A 22899-nucleotide genomic window follows, 5' to 3' on the forward strand; every position below is an offset into this window, starting at 1 on the left:
AGAAGAGATGATTCCAGTAGAAGTGTTAATGCCACTGCAAGGATCCAGTGAGACCCCATACAGAATGTCCTATACATTTCCAGTTACTTACATCCAAAGAAAACTAAAGGAAACTGTAACACAAACAGGAAAGGATGATCACAGAATGAAAAATCTCTTTTATGAGAAAAGAATAAAAAGTCATTTGTGTAGCTAGAAAAACAAGGGCCGAGATGTGTTTATGTGCAGAGTCCATATCCCATCAGAGGGATATTCACTACAAAAGGAAATAGGTTTTAAATCAGAAGACAATTTCGGCACAGAAAAAAATAGATTTGACAAAGTTAAGCTCAGTGAAGTTTGGTTATTACACAGGAAAACTTCTGGGAATTTTCTGGTAGGCGTAGTGGTCCCAGGAAAAGAATAATAATAAAAAAAAAAGTCTGAAGCCTATATGGAATTTCATAAGTTTATAGAAGAAATTACACACACGATGTTTGTAACAGCAAGGGAACAAACTCAGTAAAGTTCAGGCTACTGGATTGTACCCACGGAGTAATGTAATTGCTCTGGCAGTCAAATACAGAAGAAATGCACCTTCTGGCATAGTCAGAGGTATGGTTACCATGAAAATACAATAGGAAGCCATCTCTTCAAAATACATCTGCTCTGCTGCTGCATGATCATTCTGAAACAAGAAGTTCCTTTTCCTATGTTGATGTTTGACCTTCATGAAAGAGAGACTTTGCTGACAGCACTAGTTTGGGTGGTAAGATTCTCCTTGCGTACACAAGATTCTGACTTCAGACAGAAAATAGTGAAGGCATCAATTCTATAGTAACAAAGCAGCATAACTTCAGCAGGCTGCTTCAGTATACGTCTAGTGCGTCTAGGGTCAAATTTTAATGTTGCTTCAAGCAGAGTAATAACAAATGGTGGTATCTCTCCTAACAATTCCTAACAGTTCACTCCATTCTTCCTTTAATGATTTTTAACCCTTATCTCTCCTTTTATTTATAATTAATAAAATTTGGTTTGAACTATTTTTCTGTACTTAGTTGCACATAAAATTATAGAAACTAGTTATGTTCTTAAAATCTGTAATTGTATGAAACTTGGTAATGCTAACAAGGAAAGAAATTTATTTGACATAACCTTTTCCTGTAATTCTGAATGACTACCTTGAAGAGATTTCTTTTTTTTTTTTTTAATCCTTATGCCAGGAGCAAAAATACTTTAATATAGCTATCAGTTCTAAAAACACTTTGCAATTACAAAGTTAAGAACTGGCATCAATTAGTTAATCTGATTCTGGGCTACCAACCAGAGACAAATACATGTTAGGAGCAGTTTACGTAAAAAATTTATTATGATATACTACAAAAATTGATATTAAAATCAATTACTGCTTTGCTTTGGTAAAACTAGAAGTAAATCCTGTATTAGTGAATACAGATTGTGGATACGTTTACATGCAGTACTTAAAACGCAAACTAAGAAGTCAAGGTAAGAAAACAGTTTCTGTGCTATATTTGAAGTGTACCAAAATGTACATGTAAGAGTGCTGTTTTCGCCATCCCTCCTAAAAATATTTTGTGAATTTGACATGATATTAAATTGTCTTAACCTTTTCACATTTTTTCAATTATTCAGACGGTGGATGTTTTTAATGTTTCTCTTTTTCCTTATATTTTTTTAATATTAGTATCCACCTTTAACCTCTCCAGTTCCTGAATTTCTCAAAACTCCCTCTACAATCGAACAGCATGTTACACGTTCTACTGCTACAACCACCCTGACCACGAATACGGTATCTGCAGCAAAGCCTGGCCCAACGTTAGTAAAGGTAGGTATCTGTAATAATGGCATGTGGGGACTATGTTCTTAATCTGTGTCCTTTTCCAATGCTATATTTAATTAAAAAATACACAAGTAATGTTATAGTGCCTATAACTAACAACAAGTTTTATTAGTGTTCATAAGAACATACTGGGTTGTTGACTGAAAGCTTTTGCATGCCGCAATCAACCATTAACACTTGTAGGGACTGGCTTATTATTTCAAGAGGTCCTTACAGTACAGTTGATGAATGTTTTCAGGCAGAACTATGCATTACATTGCTATGGAAGTTTTTAAGAAATAAGGACTATAGATTTTTGCAAGATTGAGTTTCTACTTTCTGTTGGTGAAATTAATCTTTTCTCACCTAGTTTTGAATGGAGAATAATTGATAGGAACAGAGGCTACCATATTCATAGCCTACCTATAACCAAACTGGTGAACAGCATTGCTCCTTTTCTGCAACTGTTTTCTTAGTTCATTTATTGTATAAGCAGAAGGCACTGTGGGAGTAAAGTTACTATATCCTTGTATTTGAATATCAAAAGAACGTACTCAGTTCTCTTTTCTGCACTGACCTAGCCAGCAGCACAGAAAACTTTTTCAAATACAATTAGGGAGAGAGTTGTCTTAGAAGATGTCTATAACATTTCAGTTCAGCAACTTGGCCAAAGGTCTTCAGCTGTGTAATGATTATATGTATGTAGGCTTCTCCCTAAGTAGGTGAAATCAATTCTTAGTTACATTTACAAGGATGACCTCTAATAGTCCATTTCTAGTATAAATTGGCTATATGCAGTGAAATCACTGTACTTCTACCAGCTTACTGAATGCAAGACCTTAATGACAAATTCAGATATCCCCCAAAACAGGCTATCTGTGTAATAAATGTGCACGGATCAACACAGGATTTCTGCTTTGGTACCTTCTGTATAACTAGGTAACTGGCTTTAACTTTTCACTCAAAATAATTTCAAAGAGTTTGTAAAGGAAGAGAGTTTTATCACAAACGCAGGTATTGCTAATAAGAATACTGCTGAAACTTTCATAGGAGTAATCCTGTAATTTATAGGACTGTCTGTCTATGCTTTTAATCTAGACCTTTTCTAAGTACTTCTGATCTGCAAGCGTTTACAGACGGAGTTTAAGATACTAGCTTTTACTTGTAAAAAGTGTTAAGTGGCTTTGAATTTACCTGTTTAAGAACACCTCTTAGCAATGACAGGTCATGACTAGCAAAATCCCTTAGCTTCATTTGTGCCATCTATTAAAAAAACATTCTCAAACTGTGATTTGATGGCCCCTTCTTGTGCACAGTGTAAGCCAGCTGGAATAAATTAACTTTTGAAGGATGGTAAGTGATCCTTTTGGGCAGGTTTGTAGGGATAATTGTATTCAGCATCTCTTTGCAGTAAATGTGCTCCTGTATGCTTTATTGTTGGACCTTGCGTACCTGCTTGTAAATGAGATGTCTGTTACAGTTGTTTCAATCTTTGCCATCCATAAACAGCAAAGCCACCCAAAGAACCCAAATGATAAGCATCGGAGCAAGAAATGTAAAGAACCTAAGCCAAGGGTGAAAAAATTGAAGTATCATCAATATATTCCACCTGATCAGAAAGGTGAGAAAAATGAGCCACAGATGGACTCCAACTATGCTCGTCTGCTACAACAGCAGCAACTGTTTTTACAACTGCAGATCCTGAGCCAACAGCAACAACACTACAACTACCAGACAATTCTACCTGCACCGCTGAAGTATGTGAAGCATTGTTTGTCCCCTTTAAAGAAAAGATATATACATCAGTTGTAGACTTCGTGCTTTAGAAATAAATGTGTTTTGCAAATGTTAAGAGACAGTTGGAACCCAAGAAAACTTGAATGGCAGCGTGCATCACTGAGGGTATTATTTGCCTCATTTAACAAGGTGATGAGGTGGTTCTCTTGTTAAAATACTCCTGAAGTCTAAAAAGCCTTTAAGTGGTCCTAGTTATTTTTGTGTGACGTGGAAACAGAACCTCCTACCTGTCAGATGCATTTTTTCCAACCAGACCCATATTTGAAACTCAAAGCATTTACATGACAGCAAAAATGCTTTGACGCCATTTTCACTCAAATATGACAGATAGGCAGAGCAGAAGCAAAGCTTACAGACAATGGCTTTTACAAAGACATGTGCTATTGATGTGTGTTTATTGTCTTTTTACATCAGTTTCAGAGACCACATTTTTGCAGTTTACAAATAAGAACAGTCATTTAAAATTAGGTAAAATTTGTATATTGTTTATAGCCTGATCTCTAATGCTTATAGAGGTCCTCATCAGTGTTGATCTTTAGCACTTTAAACAGTAAAGAAGTATACTTTCTGATTTATAGGTTAGGAGTCAGAAAAATAAATCTCCAAAGAGTTGCCAGCACCCTATAGCAGAATGAGAAGCTATCTGCAGAGTTTCATTCTCACCATCTAAGACAATCTTTTCCTAGAAGTGCTTACAGTATAACATGCCACGGTTGCACAACCCTAAATTCAAATGACTTTCAACTGCTGAGGTTTTTTTTTTTTAATGAGTTTTCACTGAGTTATTTTTCCTCAGCAAGTGAGGCTAGAAAAGTTAAAGATACCATCTGTGGTTATATTTATAATTACCATGTATCCTAACATTTGGACTAGAGATGTTTCTGACTGCTTACCCACGCTTCTTATGTTCCATTTACTGACATTTCTGAAATGTTTCTTCATAAAACAGTTGAACAAAATAAAAGACCTGTCTTATGGTTCCTAGTGTAAGTGATGGCATTTTTAATTTTTTTACAATTATTTTGAGATTGTTGTATGAGATTCTTCTTATGAGTACAGCTGACAAAACTGCGTCATCTTCGGAGTAAACTGCCTTCACATTAGTCCTTACTATATATGAACATTGGACATGTATCTAGGGTTGATACATAGAGTTCAATATTGTGGGGTTTTTTACTGATGTCAAACAAAAAAGTAACTAGTGGCCATATCTAATGATTAATTTGTATAAACTGATTCTGCAGTCCATAGTGTCTCTCAGGGATGCCATGACAGTAATAAAAACTATGAAGCATAAATTAAAAAGCTTAACTGAAGAGAAAATAAAATATCAATGTACTACTCCATTATGTTTTCTTCTCTGTGCTGTTCTACTGTAAATATTTAATGGTAATGTTTTATGTTAAATACGTATTTGTAAAAAAAAAAAAAAAAAAAAATTAACCTGATAGACACCAGATTCAGAATCACAGCTTCTTGATTGAAAACATGATATATTTAGCATTGACGTTGTCCCCCTTTTTCTTATCACTTGAAGGCCACTGAATGACAAACAGAGTAACAATGGGAACACACCACTGAATACTTTGAACAACAGTACACCAACATCAGCTGCCAGCTCACCAAGACAGAACAGTAATATTCCTAATCGGAAACCAGGACCTCTACCTTCAAGCTTGGATGACTTGAAGGTAAAAAATAAGAGGGATTTGTCCATTACTTTGCATCACTATAGGTCATAACTTGTGAACTGTTACTGTGAAGGTTATTATTTACCTGTGAAAACTGCACTTTTCTCTTAACTGTTTAGAATAAGGTTGTCAAAGTTTTCATAGACAACTCTTCAAGACTTAAATATTTGTTTTGATTTGGCCTCCTCACATGCATATGTCCTAGAAATTATATTTCTTTCCCAAAGAATTAGAAGAGGAACAAGAATTTCAGACAGATTGTATGGGTACATAATTTGATACCTTGTGTAAACTATGAGGTGCACTTCATGTGATGTTTTAGCCCAGACAGATTTTAACACTGGAACAGTAATATTATGACAATTTTAATATATCAACGAAGAGGGTTAGTTAAGCAGTATAAATTAAAGGTGTCCTAATAATAACATATTCAGAGAGGTCACTGCTTTAAAGCCAATACAGAAATAACACTAGTAAAAGGGAACAGAAAATAAGAGACCTTCTTACCAGGGTTCAACACATCATCTGAAAATTAACACTAAATTTCATAAAAGCTTTTTGAAGTTATAAATAACTGTGTAAACTGTTTAAGCTCTAATATGAAGGCACTGCATAGGATTTTCTTCCTTCAGAACTACATTAACATGAATTAATACTGTGAAGCATGTGGGGGTTTTATATTCAGATCCATTCAACAGCAACTACACCAAATGTGCCAAACCTGAGCAGAGGAGTAGGGACATCTAGTGGCCAGTTCATCCATTTCTCTCTTCCTTTTACCAAGGTGTTGGGGTTTCTGAGGGATGGGAGTCAGTATATTTTAATTTATTTTTTTTAAGACTTGAAGGGATGAAAAAAAGGTTTCCAAAGATCAGATTCTCGAGACAGGTTTTAAATGACAATCATACATTACTATTTTTTAATATGAAACAAGTCTGTAAAATGTGATTGAAACAACTGTGTTTGAAATAAGCTTTTCAAACTTTAAATTATTAACTATTAACTTTTTAAGATATTAAAGTTAATGTCTGAATTTTTGCTTTGCAGTGACTAAAGCTGTTCAGTTATCCATTTCTGCATAACTTACTGGTATTCCTGCTAATGTGGTAACAGTAATATAAGCTATACTTGCAGACCTGCTGGTGGTTGTTTTAACACTGAATCATCTAAACCAGTTCCGATTAAGAATTCAGAAATGCATCGCTGAAAAACAGAAAAATTGGAACGTGCTCTCAAGCAAGTGTAGAGGATACAGACTGAGGGAAAGAGCTGATAATCACTGTTAGGTAGACTGTTATTTAACACAAAATTGCTGTGGTTCTTAGAGATGTTATGCAAATGGATTGCTATGACTTTTCATCATTTCCAAATCCTGAAGACCTATAATTTAAAATTCTAGACTGGCAAACTACTGAAACATTACTGAAGTTACTACCTATTATTCTTTTAGAATTGCTTCTAACATACATATAGCCCAAACACTATGCGTGTGGTGCACGTAGATCATAAACAGAAGCCATTCATTGTGACTGTTCTTTTTTAATTGCTATTTTGAAGCATGGAATTAATTTACGCTCACAATGTTTGCAGTTTACTTTGTCTGTAAGCTTATTGGATAATTGAGAACACTTTTCTATCAAAAATTAGATTAATTTTGACCGCTTACACTTTTTATGTTAGTAAAAGAAACCCAGATGACACACCCAGATGAACTGTTCAGTTCCTAACTGGAAAGAGCCTTTTGTGTTTGATGGGTCTATTGAATCATCTGACTGACCTGATAGAATTTCTCATAAGTAGATCTATCTGTCTTGATAGTATAATAAAAGGGGTTCAGTGTGCTAGGGTTCAGTGCTTTTATCTGAACTGCTGCCATCGTCTACAGGTTTGCTTCAGAAGTTTTTAGCCCAGACTTGGAGCTGTATGTTCATTCTCCCATTTTGAATATTTATTAAAAATCAGCATAACCGTGCTACTATTCATTGTAAAACAACTGAACGCTACTAAGGGTTTGGCCACTTCAACAGTGAAAGTAAGCAGCAGATCTTGGAAATGTGCTGATGGATCATGCATGCTGTCAGAACCCAGAGATGTAATAACTAGCAAATATGCTGAAAAATAATTTTTCTTACATACATTCTACCTTATTACATCTTAGTAAGTTTTAATGTTTTATTTTTTTTACTATTGTGCTTTATTTTATTTCAGGTAGCAGAGCTTAAAATGGAGTTGAAATTAAGGGGATTGCCAGTGTCTGGAACAAAAACAGATCTTATTGAACGTCTGAAACCCTATCAAGATCTTAATAACAATGGGGTTGCTACTAGTAGCTCTGTTACAGTAACCACTTCTACTGGGGCCACAGGTAACACTGGGGAGGTGACTGTGGCATTTCCTGTTGCAACACTAAATAAACCAGTAGCTAATACAATATCCAGCTTTCCTCCAGAAAAAACATCTACTGGACCTGGCTGCAAAGCAGTAAATACTGAAAACATTAGCTCTCCTCTGCCTATATCTCCCTCTCCTTCAGAACAATCTAGTCTAAGCACAGATGATACTAGTATGGCAGACACTTTCACAGAAATGATGACCATGATGTCACCATCACAGTTCTTAAGTACTTCACCACTAAGAGCAAATACGAGTGATGATAATCAGAATCGCAGTAGTGGAAGCATCTCAACAATGGAGTTTGACGTAGCAGAAAAAGACCGCAAGCTTCAAGAAAAAGAAAAGCAGATTGAAGAGCTCAAAAGGAAACTGGAACAAGAGCAAAAACTTGTGGAAGTACTGAAAAAGCAACTTGAGGTTGAAAAACGGGGACAACAGCAACAGTCTCAGGCTTCTGGTAACTCAGTTGCTCTGGAACAGAAGCAATTTAGTGCTGCTGTCAAAGATGAAAATGCTCTTACTGACTGCTCTAGTACAAGCCAATCTGTACCTGTATTAGGACAATCGGTATATACTAGCGGCCAGAATCCAGTTGCCAAAAAGGCAGTTGTTATCAAGCAGGAGATACCTGTGGCCAAAGCTGAACCACAGAATGCCATTTCCCAATTTTATGTTAATCCACAGAGGCAGCCACAAACTGCAGTTGTTGCCCAGCCTCAAGCTTTATTAACTACCCAAGGAACTGCACAGCTGCTCCTTCCACTATCTATCCAGGGACCCAATTCTACCACTGCAGTGCAGCTACCAGTTGGAAATATAAAGTTGCAGGTAAGGGTCGTTTTAATTTTCATTGTGTAAAGTGCATGGCACTATTTGCATAATTTGGTATAAATATGTAAATGTGCTGCTTGTAAGATTAACTTAAAAATCAGACTTAGCTTGTTTCTGCTTTAGGGAAAAGAGTAGAAAAACTTCAGAGCCAATCTGTAAATTCTTCTCTTACTCGCTTTCTTTGTGACTTTAGTTCTCAGATATTCCTTCCTGAAAAGTACTTGTCTTACCATGTACTGCCTCCGTGTACAATATATTTTGATTTATATCAGCATACACCACCATTTTGTTAACTCCAAATTGAAATAGAGAGCTACAAACAAAGTACTTTATTTGGAGGTGTACCTGTTTGCAAAATGCATGTTTGAATTTCCTTGTGTGGTGCTGGCTCATTATATTTAAAACTGTGAATGCTAGGTTGTAGAACTCCAGTGGAGTTACAAAAAGAAACCATGGTTACACAAATATTATTTCTAGGCTGATTATAGGTAGTATCACAGCAAATAAATACAGCATAAACCAAGATAGGTTATAAATGAAGAGGTATGAGTAATCTGATCAAGCTGAAACAGTTTAACCTGTTGATCTAAGGTAGAATTAAGCATATACTTCCCAGTGGCATTATTGGGACATAGCTAGATGAAATCCCCTGCCACCCCACCCAGTTATTGTGCCAGCAAACGATTCTTTCAGCTCTAGCGTGTACTTGGGCTGTTGTGGCATGTTGTGGGCCTAGGCTTTGGTGCTAGCATGTGCACCATCACATTTAGCAATACTTATGAGGGCTGTAAAATTCTGATGGGGACAAGCCCCACAGTCTGCAGTGCAAGAGCTATTCCTGGTAGCTACACACCCAGACCGACCTTTGTCTAAATTGTTCTAAAATCCTGCTTGAATTCTGTAACACCCTTAAGCAGCTTGTTCTGGTATTTCACTTCACTGATACTACAGAAAGTTTTCCTAACTACCAGCTAAAATTGTCTTTCCTGAGGTTACACATGCTTCTTTCAGTGGCCATTGAAAACTACTATGATCTTCTTAAAAGCAACCTTTCTCTTGCATCATCAGTTTTGTCTTTCTGATTACTCAAACCCAGTTCTTATAGTCCTTTCTTACTAATCATGCTGTATCTCTTCTTATTTCATTGCTCTCCACTGAACCCTCTGCAGTTTGTCTTTACCTTTCTTGAACTCTGTTAGCAAAATAAACACCAGCTTTTAGCTGGGAACTCACCAGTACCAAACAGGGTAAAAATTTTGTCTCCTATACACAGTTCACGCTGATACTTCCCAGAATACATGCAATTGCTATTCTGCATAATCTATGCAATAGATTTTTTTACATTATGTAATTTACTGTGAGATAAGAATAATGCAAATATTTTATCTTCATCCTTTAGGCTCAATCACAAGCTGGAATACAGACCCCATCACAAATACCTGCTCCTATTTCTTCCTCTGGCCTGGTCCAGACAGCACCTCAGATGCATACTCCACAATCAAAACAAAATACCATCACGCAGCATGCACTTGGTCAGACCCAACAAATCAGAAAGGTTTGTAGATAGCAATAAGCATTATGATAAATAGTTGTGTGATCTAATTCTAGGCAGTGCTTTTAGAATCTTTTATGTCATCTGTGTCATATATAAATGATCAAGTTACCAAACTCTGTACCGTATTTTTCTGTGCGATTCAACGGGCTTGTAACTCCTTCTCTTTCAAAATTTTAGTCCGTGCAGGATTCTATTATTCAGTTGCGGATAAATAAGTAAGGCTAAAGACTTTTCATCTTGTAGGATTCTTGTAAGCAGTTCCTAAGAGAAAGCTTTTACCTATGGTTTCAGAGATTTATTCTTTTACAGGTGTTCTTTTTAGTCTTCCTACTTCCCTTGTTAATTTCATCTTTACTTATAAAGAAGGCTATGGACTCTGATACTGAGGACAGCAATTCCAGTGAGTTAAAACCCTGTCTCTTCCTGAGGAATGCAGGGAATGATTCAGAGAGAAATCCTTCTGCTCCTCTTTACCCAAAGCAATCAGCTCTGAAATTTCCCATTTCAGAACAGATGTTCATCAGCACAGGATACACAGCTGTGAGTGCCAATCCAGTCATGGTCATATCATAGAATGGTTTAGGTTGGAAGGGACCTTAAAGATCATCTAGTTCCAGCCCCTGCCATGGGTGGGGACACCTCCACCAGACCAGGTTGCTCAAAGCCCCATTCAACCTGGCCTTGAACACATCCATAACTTGTCAGGGCAACCTGTTCCAGTGTCTCACCACCCTCACAGTAGAGAACTTCTTCCTAATACCTAATCTAAATCTACCCTCTTCCAGCTTAAAACCATTACCCCTCATCCTATCACTACACTTCCTGATAAAGAGTCCCTTGCCTGTAGGCCCCCTTTAGGTACTAGGAGGATGCTATAAGGTTTCCGTGGAACCTTCTCTTCTCCGGGCTGAACAACCCCAACTCTCTCAGCCTGTCCCCACAGGACGGGTGCTCCAGCACTCTCATCATCTTTGTGGCCCTCCTCTACATTCGCTCCAACAGGTCCATGTCCTTCTTATGTTGGGGGCCCTAGAGCTGGATGCAGTACTCCAGGTGGGGTCTCATCAGAGCAGAGTAGAGGGGCAGAATCACCTCATTCCACCTGCTGGCCATGCTTCTTTGGCTGCAGTCCAGTATACAGTTGGGTTTCCAGGCTGTGAGTGCACATTCTTGGCTCATGTTGAGCTTCTCATCAACCAACACCCCCAAGTCCTTCTCCGCAGAGCAGCTCTCAATCCATTCTCTGCCCAGCCTGTGTTTGTGCTCGGGATTACCCCATCTGACATGCAGGACCTTGCACTTGGCCTTGTTGAACTTCATGAGGTTCACACAGGCCCACCTCTCAAGCCTGTCAGGATGTCATATGGTAACTGATACCAACCCACCAGCACCAGTCATCACAAAAGAAAGGGCTTTCTCCTTGTTTGAGCCTCTTCCAGGCTGACCTCTCTATTATTAGGAACTCCGATATTGGTTTTGGACTTTTATTGCTTCCTTATCAGTGCTATCAACTCTAAGGCTCCTATCACTTAGGAGAACAACGTTTTTCAGCCTGCCCCAAGGAAAGGATAATTTGGAAACGACTGAAACTTCAAGATGGAGAGAGTAATTTTTACAGTATATTATGTAACTCTTACAAAATATCTCAGCCTTCAAGGTTTATATTTCAGTTTATAAAAGTGCCTTATAAAACCCATGTTCTGATGTGATTTGAGGCTTCTACCTGTGCGGTGTCCTCTAATCTGCTTCTACTAAGGCTCTTGTTCCAGAGAGGAATTTATCGTAGAAGATGTGTGATTATGCCCTGCCATTCGCTTACAGCTGGCTAATAACAGGGAACACAACTAAATGAGCATCCTCACTCTTCAGACTGCTTGTTCAACCTGTTTAACTTCATAGACATTAAAGTTATACTACAGAAGTCAAAACTGACATATATCCAAAAGCAGATTTCATGCAGGTTCTCTGGGAGTTGTTGAGGGGCTAATCTCACCTTGTTAATTTGACAGGTGCCATATAGAAATTTTCCAGTCATCCTAAGGCAATACTTGTGCCAGAGACTAGCAGTTTGCTTCCTTTGCTGTCTAGAAGTTCCTTGAAATGATTGCAGGAGATAACCAAGAATGGTACCCTCTGGTCTTTCCCCCATTCAGATCAGTTGTCATGGAGACCACATAGTTCCCAGCAGAATTTAGTTTGCATCTGGCTATCCTGGAGCTGAACAGCCTGCCTATCCTAGCTGTTTTTCTCACACATCTACTACCATCTTTTACATAGGAAACCAGACAGTGTAATTGCACTGTTTTTTACATCAGAATGTAAAATACTGATGTGGTACAATAGATCAGGACAGTCTTCACACATTCAGCATTAGATCTGCCTTTCTGCTGTTTGCATTTCACAAGGCTTGGATATTTCAGCAGGCAGACTGAGCTAATGAACTGTGAGTAATGCTACTTATTAATGGTTTTCAGGGAAGTTGGTCTTCATAATAGTGATCACCTCCATAAATAGTTGCTTTCCAGAACCAGTTTCCCTTGAATTCATCTAGACTTCCTCAGGTAGCTCCGATTTTTATGCAAACCAGCTGACTATTCCATTTATTTTCTCCTACACACTTGAGGTGTCTCTTCACGTTTTAGCTACCACATGGCTCTTGTTCTTCAATTCACTCAGTAATAAGAAGACATCTCCAGAGCCATTCACCTCAGTGGTAGACAGCTGGAAAGTAAGTTTTCACACAGGTGATCCACGTGGCTAACAACAACTGTATTAAGCCCTCTCACAGCAGACTTAATTTGGTATTCAGACTGTATTCCAGAAAGCTATCCTAGCTGTATCTCCATCCCTGATCTAAGATTTGTCACACCTTTGTCATAAACATCTGGGAGTGATACTGAATTTAAAAGAACAGTCTTACACACTCATACATTCATAGCTCCTCTTCCTCTCCCTTTAACTTAAAAATATGAGAAGTAGGATACCGCTTGGAATCATTTGCAATGAGTGTATGGACTATCAGTTGAAGAAATAAAAAGTTTATATACCAGTAACCAACTTTACAGTTGATACCCAGTTCGTCGGTTATATCTTTTGCCTCTCCCTCACTACTCATAGATATCTGTAGTTAAAAGAAATCAGAATTATACGGCACAAACCAAACCGTTCTGTCTTAAAACAGGCAGCATAGGACAAGTGTGGATACATATATCAATGTGGATACATACATACACTTATATCAGGCCAGAAATACATTAATTTTATTGACTGTCCACTAGGGGAAGGAATCATGCATACTGTATTAAGCTGTTCCATACTTTTCTGAATGTACTTTGGAAAAGCTATATCACACTTCCTTATGCTTCCTCGAAAATTGCAGGAAAATATTTTTAGTTATCATTGATAAATGAAAGCATGCAACAGCACGAAGTTTCTTTGAAAGAGTAATTGTTCTAGATTTACAAATAATTCCCCTGGAGGGAAAAATCAGTACAAATAACATTCCCTTGATAGGGTATTTAAGCAAGCAAGTACTTAAAAGTCTTAAACTTTATTGATGTCATTTACCTGATGTTATTAATTAAAAAAAAAACAACCCAACCTAAGACTGACATATTAATCCTTTACAGGTTTTTCCACCTACCACGTCAAATACAGTATTTTCCTATCAGACTGCACCAGTTACAACACCTTCACAATCTTTTATTAATAAAACATCAAACTCTAACATTCATACTGGTGGTAATCAGGTTCTCTCTGTGCAGAATGGACCTGCTACTCCTAATAAGGTAAGATTAGCACAACAATGGTCCATAAAGTTCAGTTTTATATTATTATTCTTAAATAACATGTGACTATGTACATACTGCAGTTCACTCAAGGAGGAAGAATGTTTTGTAGATTTGCATAATGTATATATGCGTGTGAGAAAGAAACTTTATTTTATCCCTCTGATTACATATGCTATTGTTGTTTGTAAATATGTAGACTGGTACAACAAAATAGGATAACCTGTAGAACTTTTTACATCTTGAATTCACTAGAACATATTGTTTAATCATTATTTTGTTATTTCACACAGCCTGGCTCTCCATCTCAAGCCCAGCCTTATATTGTTCAGCAGTCCCTCTTCAGCAACACAGTATCCAAGACAAAAGATCCTCCTCGTTATGAAGAGGCCATAAAACAGACCCGCAATATTCAGACATCGCACCGTGAGGTAGTTATCTTTCTCCTGTTTAGTCAATTAAAACAATTTTTTTTCTTCAGAATTATCAAAGCCATTGCTTATTTTAGTTTTTTGTTTGGTGGTAAGATTTTCTAACATGCCTTGTTAATATTTTCATACGTGTGTTTAACTGCAGGACTCCCGTTTCATGATTCTTTTTATTAAAGCGACAGACATGTAAATAAATCTTACAGTATCGAGTTGGTGATATATATAATTGGGATAATGCTGCTAGTGCTACTTAACAATAACTAGCCCTCAACTGACTTGTTTCAAGGATGTATGATACCCAAACTTCAGACTTAGAAGAGAGAAAATATATTCATATTTTCCAAAGTGAGTAAACTTGAGAATGTGTGTGTGTGTTTATACACACTTAGGCAAACATATATATATACACGAGCATTGTGCTTGCTTCAGAAGAGGCTATATTTAGTGAGCTTGATGAATAATCCTGCAGAACGCTCTGTCAGTTTACCATGTGTAGCGCTTTGGTACACCATAATACCCTTCATGTTGGAGGCAAGGTGCAAACAAAACTAACAAGCATCCCTAACCTCATGTGTTTCAGAGCTATCCCAAAAGATAAAACCTGGTAGCACCTTAGTATTGGTTGCTGGTTTTGTGGTGGCCGACACTGAGGCAGAAGCATAGGTATCTAATGCCATTTCATATGTTCTTGGCATGTGTGACACACCCACACAGTGAAGGCACACAGAACTTCTTACGCGACTCTATCATTACCAGTTTGGGAAGTGCCTTCCCATTGGCCTCTTTTCAGCAGCTAGATTTCTTGATGACAAATCACTTCTCATCTCTGGAATATAACCAATGTTTTAAAATAGTCTTAGTTTTGAGACCATTGTAAAAGTTTCCACTTTTCTTAGACCGTTTTCAAAAGAATGGGTTTGGGGGGGTTTTGTTACCTTCTGCTTAAGATTTGGGTATTCAGGAGATGGTTGTATAAAACAAACAGATAAACAGTTGATGAAAGCTTCCCCCCTCTTTAAAAAAAAAAAAGAAAAGAACATGAGTCTACGAACTGGGGGAAAACAAAAACAACAAAAAAACCCCCACCAAAAAACAAACCAACCCTCACCTAACATAATAGCTATTACATAATAGCTATTTGAAGGATATGTCTGCGAGAAAGCAGTTTCCGGGTGCACCCCTGAAGTCCTGCAGTTATTCCAGATACTTACCCTGCTACAAAACAGGGTTAGTAATTCTCCTTCTTATCCCTAGTTCTCTGCACCTGTCTTCTAAGTTACCTTCATGAAATCTTTGTCTTGCTTTTCAGATTTTCTTCCCTATTCCTTTGTACTGAAACTGACCACAGGGATTACAAGGGTCTCTCCAAACTATTTCTCTGTTTTCTAGATTGACAGTTTCATAGAATCATAGAATGGGTTAGGTTAGAAAGGACCTTGAAGATCATCGAGTTCCAACCCCCCTGCCATAGGCAGGGACACCTCCCACTAGACCAGGTTGGCCAAGGCCACGTCCAGCCTGGCCTTGAACACCCCCAGCGATGGGGCCTCAACAACCTCTCTGGGCAACCTGTTCCGGTGCCTTACCACCTTTAAAGTGAAAAACTTCTTCCTAATGTTTCAGTTAAACATGCCCTCTTCCAGTTTATAGCCATTCCCCCTCTTCCTGTTGCTACATGCCCTAGTAAAATCTTCATATGAAGAATTTTAGTCTTGATCATAGGTTAGTACCTCTGTACTCTTGAGAGAAGCTAGGATCTATCAGCTTAGGGAAAAAAATACTACATGAAAAAGAATAACCGTTTTCTCATGCACTACAGATTTCCAGTGCGCACAGTCAGCAGATGGATGATCTCTTTGATATTCTCATCAAGAGCGGAGGTAAGCTAATTGACATCTGTGTGATGTAGTGATTTAAAACCTGATAATAAAAACTCAGTGCTATAATCAAAGGAAAGAATTCTTCCAGGGAAAGCAGATAGAAGTTATCCAGCCTGTATGAAACTAGTATTTCTGAAAGTATGCAGTAATTATCTATTAAAGAAAACATTTACCAAAACACATACAATCAACCTGCTTTGGAACTTCTCTGCTTTTAAATTTGCCCAGGCAAACCTTTTAAGTAATCCACAGAGCAGTCAAACAATTAAAATTTAGGTTAGCACAGATATATTTTATGAAAATTGGAAAAGTTGAGCAATTCCATGTAACGTATATTGAAATTATACAAAAGATAGAATAAGGTAAGAGTTAAAGCACGTTGTTACTAAAATTCCTTTCAATATAACCATGTATTATCAACTCTAAACATCAAAGATACATTACTGGAAAAAGTACGTATGAACTATGTAGAGACATTAATGAATAACAACTTTCTATGTCAGTTAAAATAAGAGAGCTATAGAAAGGAACTGAAATAACTAAAGCAATATACAAAGTAGCTTTGCAGTAAAAGGAGGCTTTCAGGCATAATTAGGCCTTGTAGACTAAGAAGCCATTACAATACTGAGAAATGTTCTGGTACCAAGCAATTCAATTAACTTAATGTTTTTTACTACTGTCACGTAAGGATCTTAACAGCAGTGAATGCCAGGACATAAGTGACTGATTGTAGGCTATTAGATTTTAGCCATATTCTACACATCGAAGTATTTTCTCTTTTTTGAAGCAAATTGCAAAGTCAGCTGAAGAAAATGGAGCAGACATTGGCAGACTGAGATAAGTAACCTGTGCAGTGAACAACTCAAGCTAAATTCAAAAATGCTTTCAGTGCTTTTGTTAGAATACTGTGTAGGTAGTTTGGAGAAGTTCTACCTCTGTAACAGAGGATGTAGGAAACATTGGTGTACTTACTTAAATATTTGCTTCAAGTGTTACATTACTAAACCTATTTGATCTTAAAGGTAACAACTGCTCCATATTTACCAAGCTGCCATAACAAAGCAAATGTTTCCTGATCCTCTTTATGAAAAGTAAAGCATTCAGGGCTCTTGCACTTGCATAAGCAAGTTCTACACTGAAAAATGTTTAGTTCATTAGCATACTTCAAGAGAGTGAGAGGGTCTGTTTAGTAATGCTTTGCCAGAAGAGTACTTTTAGATTCTAGATTCGGGAATAAATGCATCCTGATCGAATCAACTGATCTTCACACTGATCTAGACTCTAATTCATTGAGGCGGACACAGTACTAAACAGGGAGGGAACTGAGAATTGGCTCAGGTATTCTTCTCTAAATGAGGATGTGTTGGTTCCGTAATTATTCTAATTAGTGAGAAAAACTGTAAACGTGAAGGAGGTAAAGCTAACATCTAGAAAATTGTTCCTTTTTTCATCAATATAAAAATTGTAATTGGCTGAAGTGCTACTGAAAGCAGAACTCTGGAACTTGTTTTAATATACTTTGTTGTTCATAGAGTACCTGACATAGTCTGATGTATGTAGTGTTTGTATTATCAGAACAGCAAAATGACTGACTCTGACATGACTTCACTGTGCATGCATCCCAAAGTGGGCAAAAAACAGGTGGAAGTTGTAAGCCTGAGGATATATGTCATTGTCTTTTCTGAATCCAATAATTTTATTTTTTTTATTACAGAGATTTCCCTTCCAATAAAGGAGGAACCATCTCCCATTTCTAAAATGAGACCAGTAACAGCCAACATCACTACAATGCCAGTGAACACAGTGATATCCCGCCCACCACCACAAATCCAAATGGCCCCTCCTCCTGTGTCCTTAGAACCAACAACCAGCTTGTCTATAAGTCTGGAAAACCAACTTGAAGCCCTCTTGGATGGAACTTTGCCATCAGGTAATGAAATTCCTCAACTGACAAGCAGTAACGAGGACAGAGAGTCATTTTCTTTAATTGAAGACCTCCAGAATGATCTGCTTAATCACTCCAGCATTTTAGATCACTCTCATTCACCCATGGAAACATCCGACCCACAGTTTACCACTAATAATTCTTGTCTGTCTCTTGACCTTCCCGATACAAATTTGGACAATATGGAATGGCTAGACATTACGATGCCCAGCTCCTCATCTGGACTCACTCCTCTCAGTTCTACTGCCCCCAGCGTGTTTTCCACTGACTTTCTAGATCCACAAGATTTACAGTTGCACTGGGATTAAGCTATAGCCAATGAGAACACGACCCACAAGTCTCTTTACAGCAGAGGTCCATTACTATACCATTCTGATTGCAGTTAAGATAAATTAGGACGGTAATGTTTGGAAGAACAAATGCTTGAAGCTAATTCCTCATTGATTTTCAAGTTTACAACAGTGAATTACTTTATGCTCCTATCAGTAACGCAGATCAGGGCCATCTGAAAGCTGTATTTCACAAGTCAAGAAAGGATGATTGTTCTTACTGATGAAAAGTACCCCAAGGTAAATGCATCACAAATATTTAAGAATGAAGTTATGTCTTTGACTCTGTAGTGCTTAAATGAGCAACAAAACATGGCTAAACTTAAGGGAGAAAAAGTGAGATTTCAACTGTCTGTATTGACACAGTGAGCAAATGTCTGGGGGAGGGTGAGGTATCACTGCACTTCATTGTTCCTGTGGATAGCCTGAGCCAGGTTCAAAATGATAAGTGAGGGCAAAGGCAAGTAGAAGCACTGGCTGGTTCAGTGAAATGTCATATATCTAGTCTCTTAATTTGTTCAAGTTGTTTTTATATTTTGGTTTTGTGGTTTTTAAAACTCTTCCCCCATTCTTTAATGGTGAGGGAAGAATTTAACTGCATCCAAAGGGACATTAAGTGTAACTGCAGAGAAATCCACTGTAGCTACGCCAGGTAATATTGAGAACACTGAATTTTGTATAGCAATGCTCTGGATTTAACAGCTAGGTTTTAATGTGTATATCAGACAGTTATTTGTATACTCTTGTAACTTTGTATAGCTTATTTTTGTGAACAGAGGGGAACAGTGTCTTCAAACAAGAGATTACTATAATGGAAATAATAAATATCCTAACTTACTTTGTGTTTGAGGATATTTGTTAGATCACTGAATCCAGTATCTCAGCATATTAGAACAGTTTGAGAAAGTAGAAAAGTTTAATTAATGCTGTTGTGCACTATGATCCTGCAAGCACCTATGCAAGAATAGTCCCAATGCCCTCAATAAAAGATGTTTGTAGGATCGACCGAGTTGCAGGGGACAGTACTGACAGGACAGCCATCATTTCTTAATGAACACTTTATCTATCGAACAGCTTTATCTACTGCTGCATAACATCAGGGAAGCTAAACAGAGAAGCTGCTCAGTGAGAATCCTAAATAGCACACATTTATGGAAAAGCATAAAAGGCTAATAAGCAGAATCAGGATGTACTGTTTTGTGGTAAGAATGCATATTTCATACCTGAAACAGATAATAGCAAAAATTAAGCTTTTACCTCACAGCACATGAAAATATCTTTTTTAAGCCCTTAGTTATTTTTTTCAGTCTATTATGAAAGCAGTTGGAAAAGCAAACAAAAAAATGCAAATAGAAGTAAAATGCCTACTTTGTAATTCTATGGTTGTCTCTCAGGTAATAGCTGTTGAATGTTGCCATACATGACATAGGCTGATAATCAAACATAAAATTGGCATTATTTCCTGTTAGGGAACTGCTAAATTAAGATAAAAGGAAACAGTCCCCTATTTCCTGAACAACGGAAACCTGATATGTTTACTAGTCTGGAAACTGATCTCTTTGAAGAATTCCTTCCTCACCAGCAACCTTCAAAAATAAAGTTTTGTAGGAACTAGTGAAAAAATTCCCTGAAGCTTTTTCTTAGAGTAATGATATGTATCAAAGAAATAAAGAAAATGGAAAGTAGCTGTTAACTATTCAGCAACCTGTATCACATTAAAAAACCCAAAACATAACACAGTCATCAAACAAAATATTTTTGTGATAAAATGTTGTGGAATTAACTGTAAATTTATATCTCTAGATATACAATGCAGTCTGGTTTACTAATATTACAGAATTCCACTGGCTTCAGATAAAATAGTGGATTATATCATTGATTTAGGTTTTAAACTGGCATCGTATGTTTGCATCATATCAGTTATCAGCACTTTAAATCATTATATATCTTCAGTAGTTTTACAGGCCAGGATTTACTTTAATCTGAAACTAAGTCCAGAAGAACAATCTGTGGAGATTTTCACAACAAAAGATGAAGTTGGAAGATTTATTTCCTTATTCCTTCTTGCTGTGCCTACAATACTTGAGTACAACATTACACGTGGACTGTCTGCCTTAAATTTTGATGGTATAGGACTCTTCAATAACATTAAACAAATACATCCAACTTTTTGCATTCCTTTTCATCATATTATGTTGGGAGCTAATAATCTAAGATAGTAAGTGCCCTCAGCCGTTACAAGAATAAGAATTAAGGACTCTTGGTCTGATAGGAACAAATTTGAATGAAAGCTACTGTTCTGCAGTACTGTCAGTTTATTATGTGTGACACACCAGACATCATACCACATGTGTGGTTAGAGTTACCCCTTTTTGACCCTGCCTTCTGATTAAATAAGAGGCAAGTAAATTAATTTTTAGAGGACAAATTAACATAGAGCAACTGTACTGTCACTTTTGATGTGCATGTAAATAGAGCTTAAAACTGGCAAAGTCATCTTGCTACAAAACTATCCTGATTGGCAGTGTAGAATGTTAACTAATCCATAGGAATCTATGTGCAGAAATAAACCCAAACAGTTGAGATGTGTTGTTATCAGTACAGTATAGCTTTCTACTATAAAATTCTATTTGCAAAAAAAAAAAAAATAATTATTAAAAAATGCAGGGAATGTGTGATTACTTTTTTGTACATTTCAGAATTATGTGTATTAAACCTTATATATAATGGTTTGCTTTAGACTTTGTTCTGAAATGTGGTATATTTGCCATAGTTATATGCCTGTCATGGCAGAAATAGGTTTTGCTTAGACTTTTGTGTGTGCATGTTTTATATGACAATTTTTGTAACACAAATACATTATATAAATTTCATCATGCCTGTGCAGTTTGACTGTACAGAACCAAATATATTTCTCATTAAGAGAACAGTTGCAAAGGAATGCACTGGCACTAAATTTGCCATTTAATGGCTGCAGTATACTAACAGAACACATCCTATCAAATGTTGTTAGTAGATCCTTCAAAGTAAGTAAGAATACCATTTTATCAGTGTGAAAATCAAAAGCTGGTGTTACACTTCTAGACAATGGAGAGAGCTCAGACATATGTTTTACAAGGCTAATGTTAATCAAGAGGAGTCACATCCTATGTTTAATACAGAAATTATATTTGTTATGCACTTTTAGTGCCATTCAGCATTAGTTAAGGCAAGTAAGTTTACAGGCAAAATTTTGTTTAACATTATAAATAGTTAAGAAATCATTGTCATAAATCTACCAGTTCTCCCTGAGAATAAAATGAATTTATGGCAGTTGTTCTCTACAGGAATTTAGAGTCTAATCCAGCAATGTGGGCTTGCAGAATCAGACCTTTAAAAAGCTGAGGCCACAGCTTTTAGAAATAATCACTACTTAATACTGAAAATTCTTTCCAAGGTATTTCTAAATTCACCAACAGGAGTTATGTTCAAGGAAGCAGGTGCTCAAAGCGGGAGTTTCAATATTAAACTTTTAAGTTATGTAATCCCAAACATTTTGATGCCTGAAAAGTATAGGCACCATAATTGGAAACCAAGCACAAGCTGCTGAACTGCTTTCAAGGCAGAGAAAATGCAATCACAGAATACGTTTAACTGGAAGGGCATTATGTAATCAAAACACAGTAAAGCTCACCGATGTAAACAACTATTATTTGGATAGCATCTTCAGTGTACAATAAACTTAAAGCAAATTCTGTTAAAACTGGAAAAAAATTTCTTCCGCTTATCTCTAGTAAATGTTCTGTTGAAACTGTTTATATTATGGTCTATTAAATTGCCTTTTGATGACTTCTAGACCATACTACAGATGTTTTTTTATGTGAGATGCGTGGAATGGAGTTGCATATAGTATATACATGGCCAATAAAGAGCATCCATTAAAAGCTGAAGAAATCTCAAATATTCCTTTTATACCAGTTTGCTAGGAATAAATATGAAGTGCAAAAAAGAGACACCTACATCATTCTGTAGTGTCCAATACTGAATATAAAGACTTTTTAAGTTAAAAGTGCATAAATGTATTTGTAGAAATCTAGCCAAAAAAGCCATTCTAGCTATGAGAGCAAATTCTCAATAAAAAGCAGGGAATGGTTAATAACTATATAATCACACTATTTTTCTAAAAAATACAGCTCAGATATTCAAAAGACAGCCTAAAATAAATTATAATAATATAAAAATTTAAATAGGAACCAAAGCATTGCCATTTATATTGCCAAAGGAGGCACTTTGTATTTTGAAGCATAGGAAATTAAATCCCCCAAAGTATTATCCATACTTTTTTAAAATTAAGGATGTAGATATTTTCAAAGCTGTTTTTGATGTTTAACAGTACAGATTTGTTTTTGTTGTTTGAGAAATTTGTATTAAGTAATAGCACAGGCTTTTTTCGAGGTAAG

General features: G+C 36.7%; 1 protein-coding gene across 1 annotated transcript in view; it reads left to right on the forward strand.

Annotated features, from left to right (window-relative positions):
• The window catches only part of MKL2 (MKL/myocardin-like 2), a 57804-nt gene extending 39150 nt beyond the window's left edge, over window positions 1-18654 (forward strand). Inside the window, exons 7-15 of the mRNA XM_009886585.1 lie at window positions 1685-1825; window positions 3329-3576; window positions 5154-5307; window positions 7516-8529; window positions 9932-10087; window positions 13717-13875; window positions 14169-14306; window positions 16126-16186; window positions 17901-18654. Of these exons, the coding sequence (XP_009884887.1) occupies window positions 1685-1825; window positions 3329-3576; window positions 5154-5307; window positions 7516-8529; window positions 9932-10087; window positions 13717-13875; window positions 14169-14306; window positions 16126-16186; window positions 17901-18439 (2610 nt within the window). The 3' untranslated portion in view covers window positions 18440-18654. The remainder of the gene's footprint in view (window positions 1-1684; window positions 1826-3328; window positions 3577-5153; window positions 5308-7515; window positions 8530-9931; window positions 10088-13716; window positions 13876-14168; window positions 14307-16125; window positions 16187-17900) is intronic.
• Window positions 18655-22899: the final 4245 nt, after the last annotated feature.

Source organism: Charadrius vociferus, unplaced genomic scaffold, assembly GCF_000708025.1.
Source record: "Charadrius vociferus isolate BGI_N301 unplaced genomic scaffold, ASM70802v2 scaffold46, whole genome shotgun sequence".
NCBI lineage: Eukaryota > Metazoa > Chordata > Aves > Charadriiformes > Charadriidae > Charadrius > Charadrius vociferus.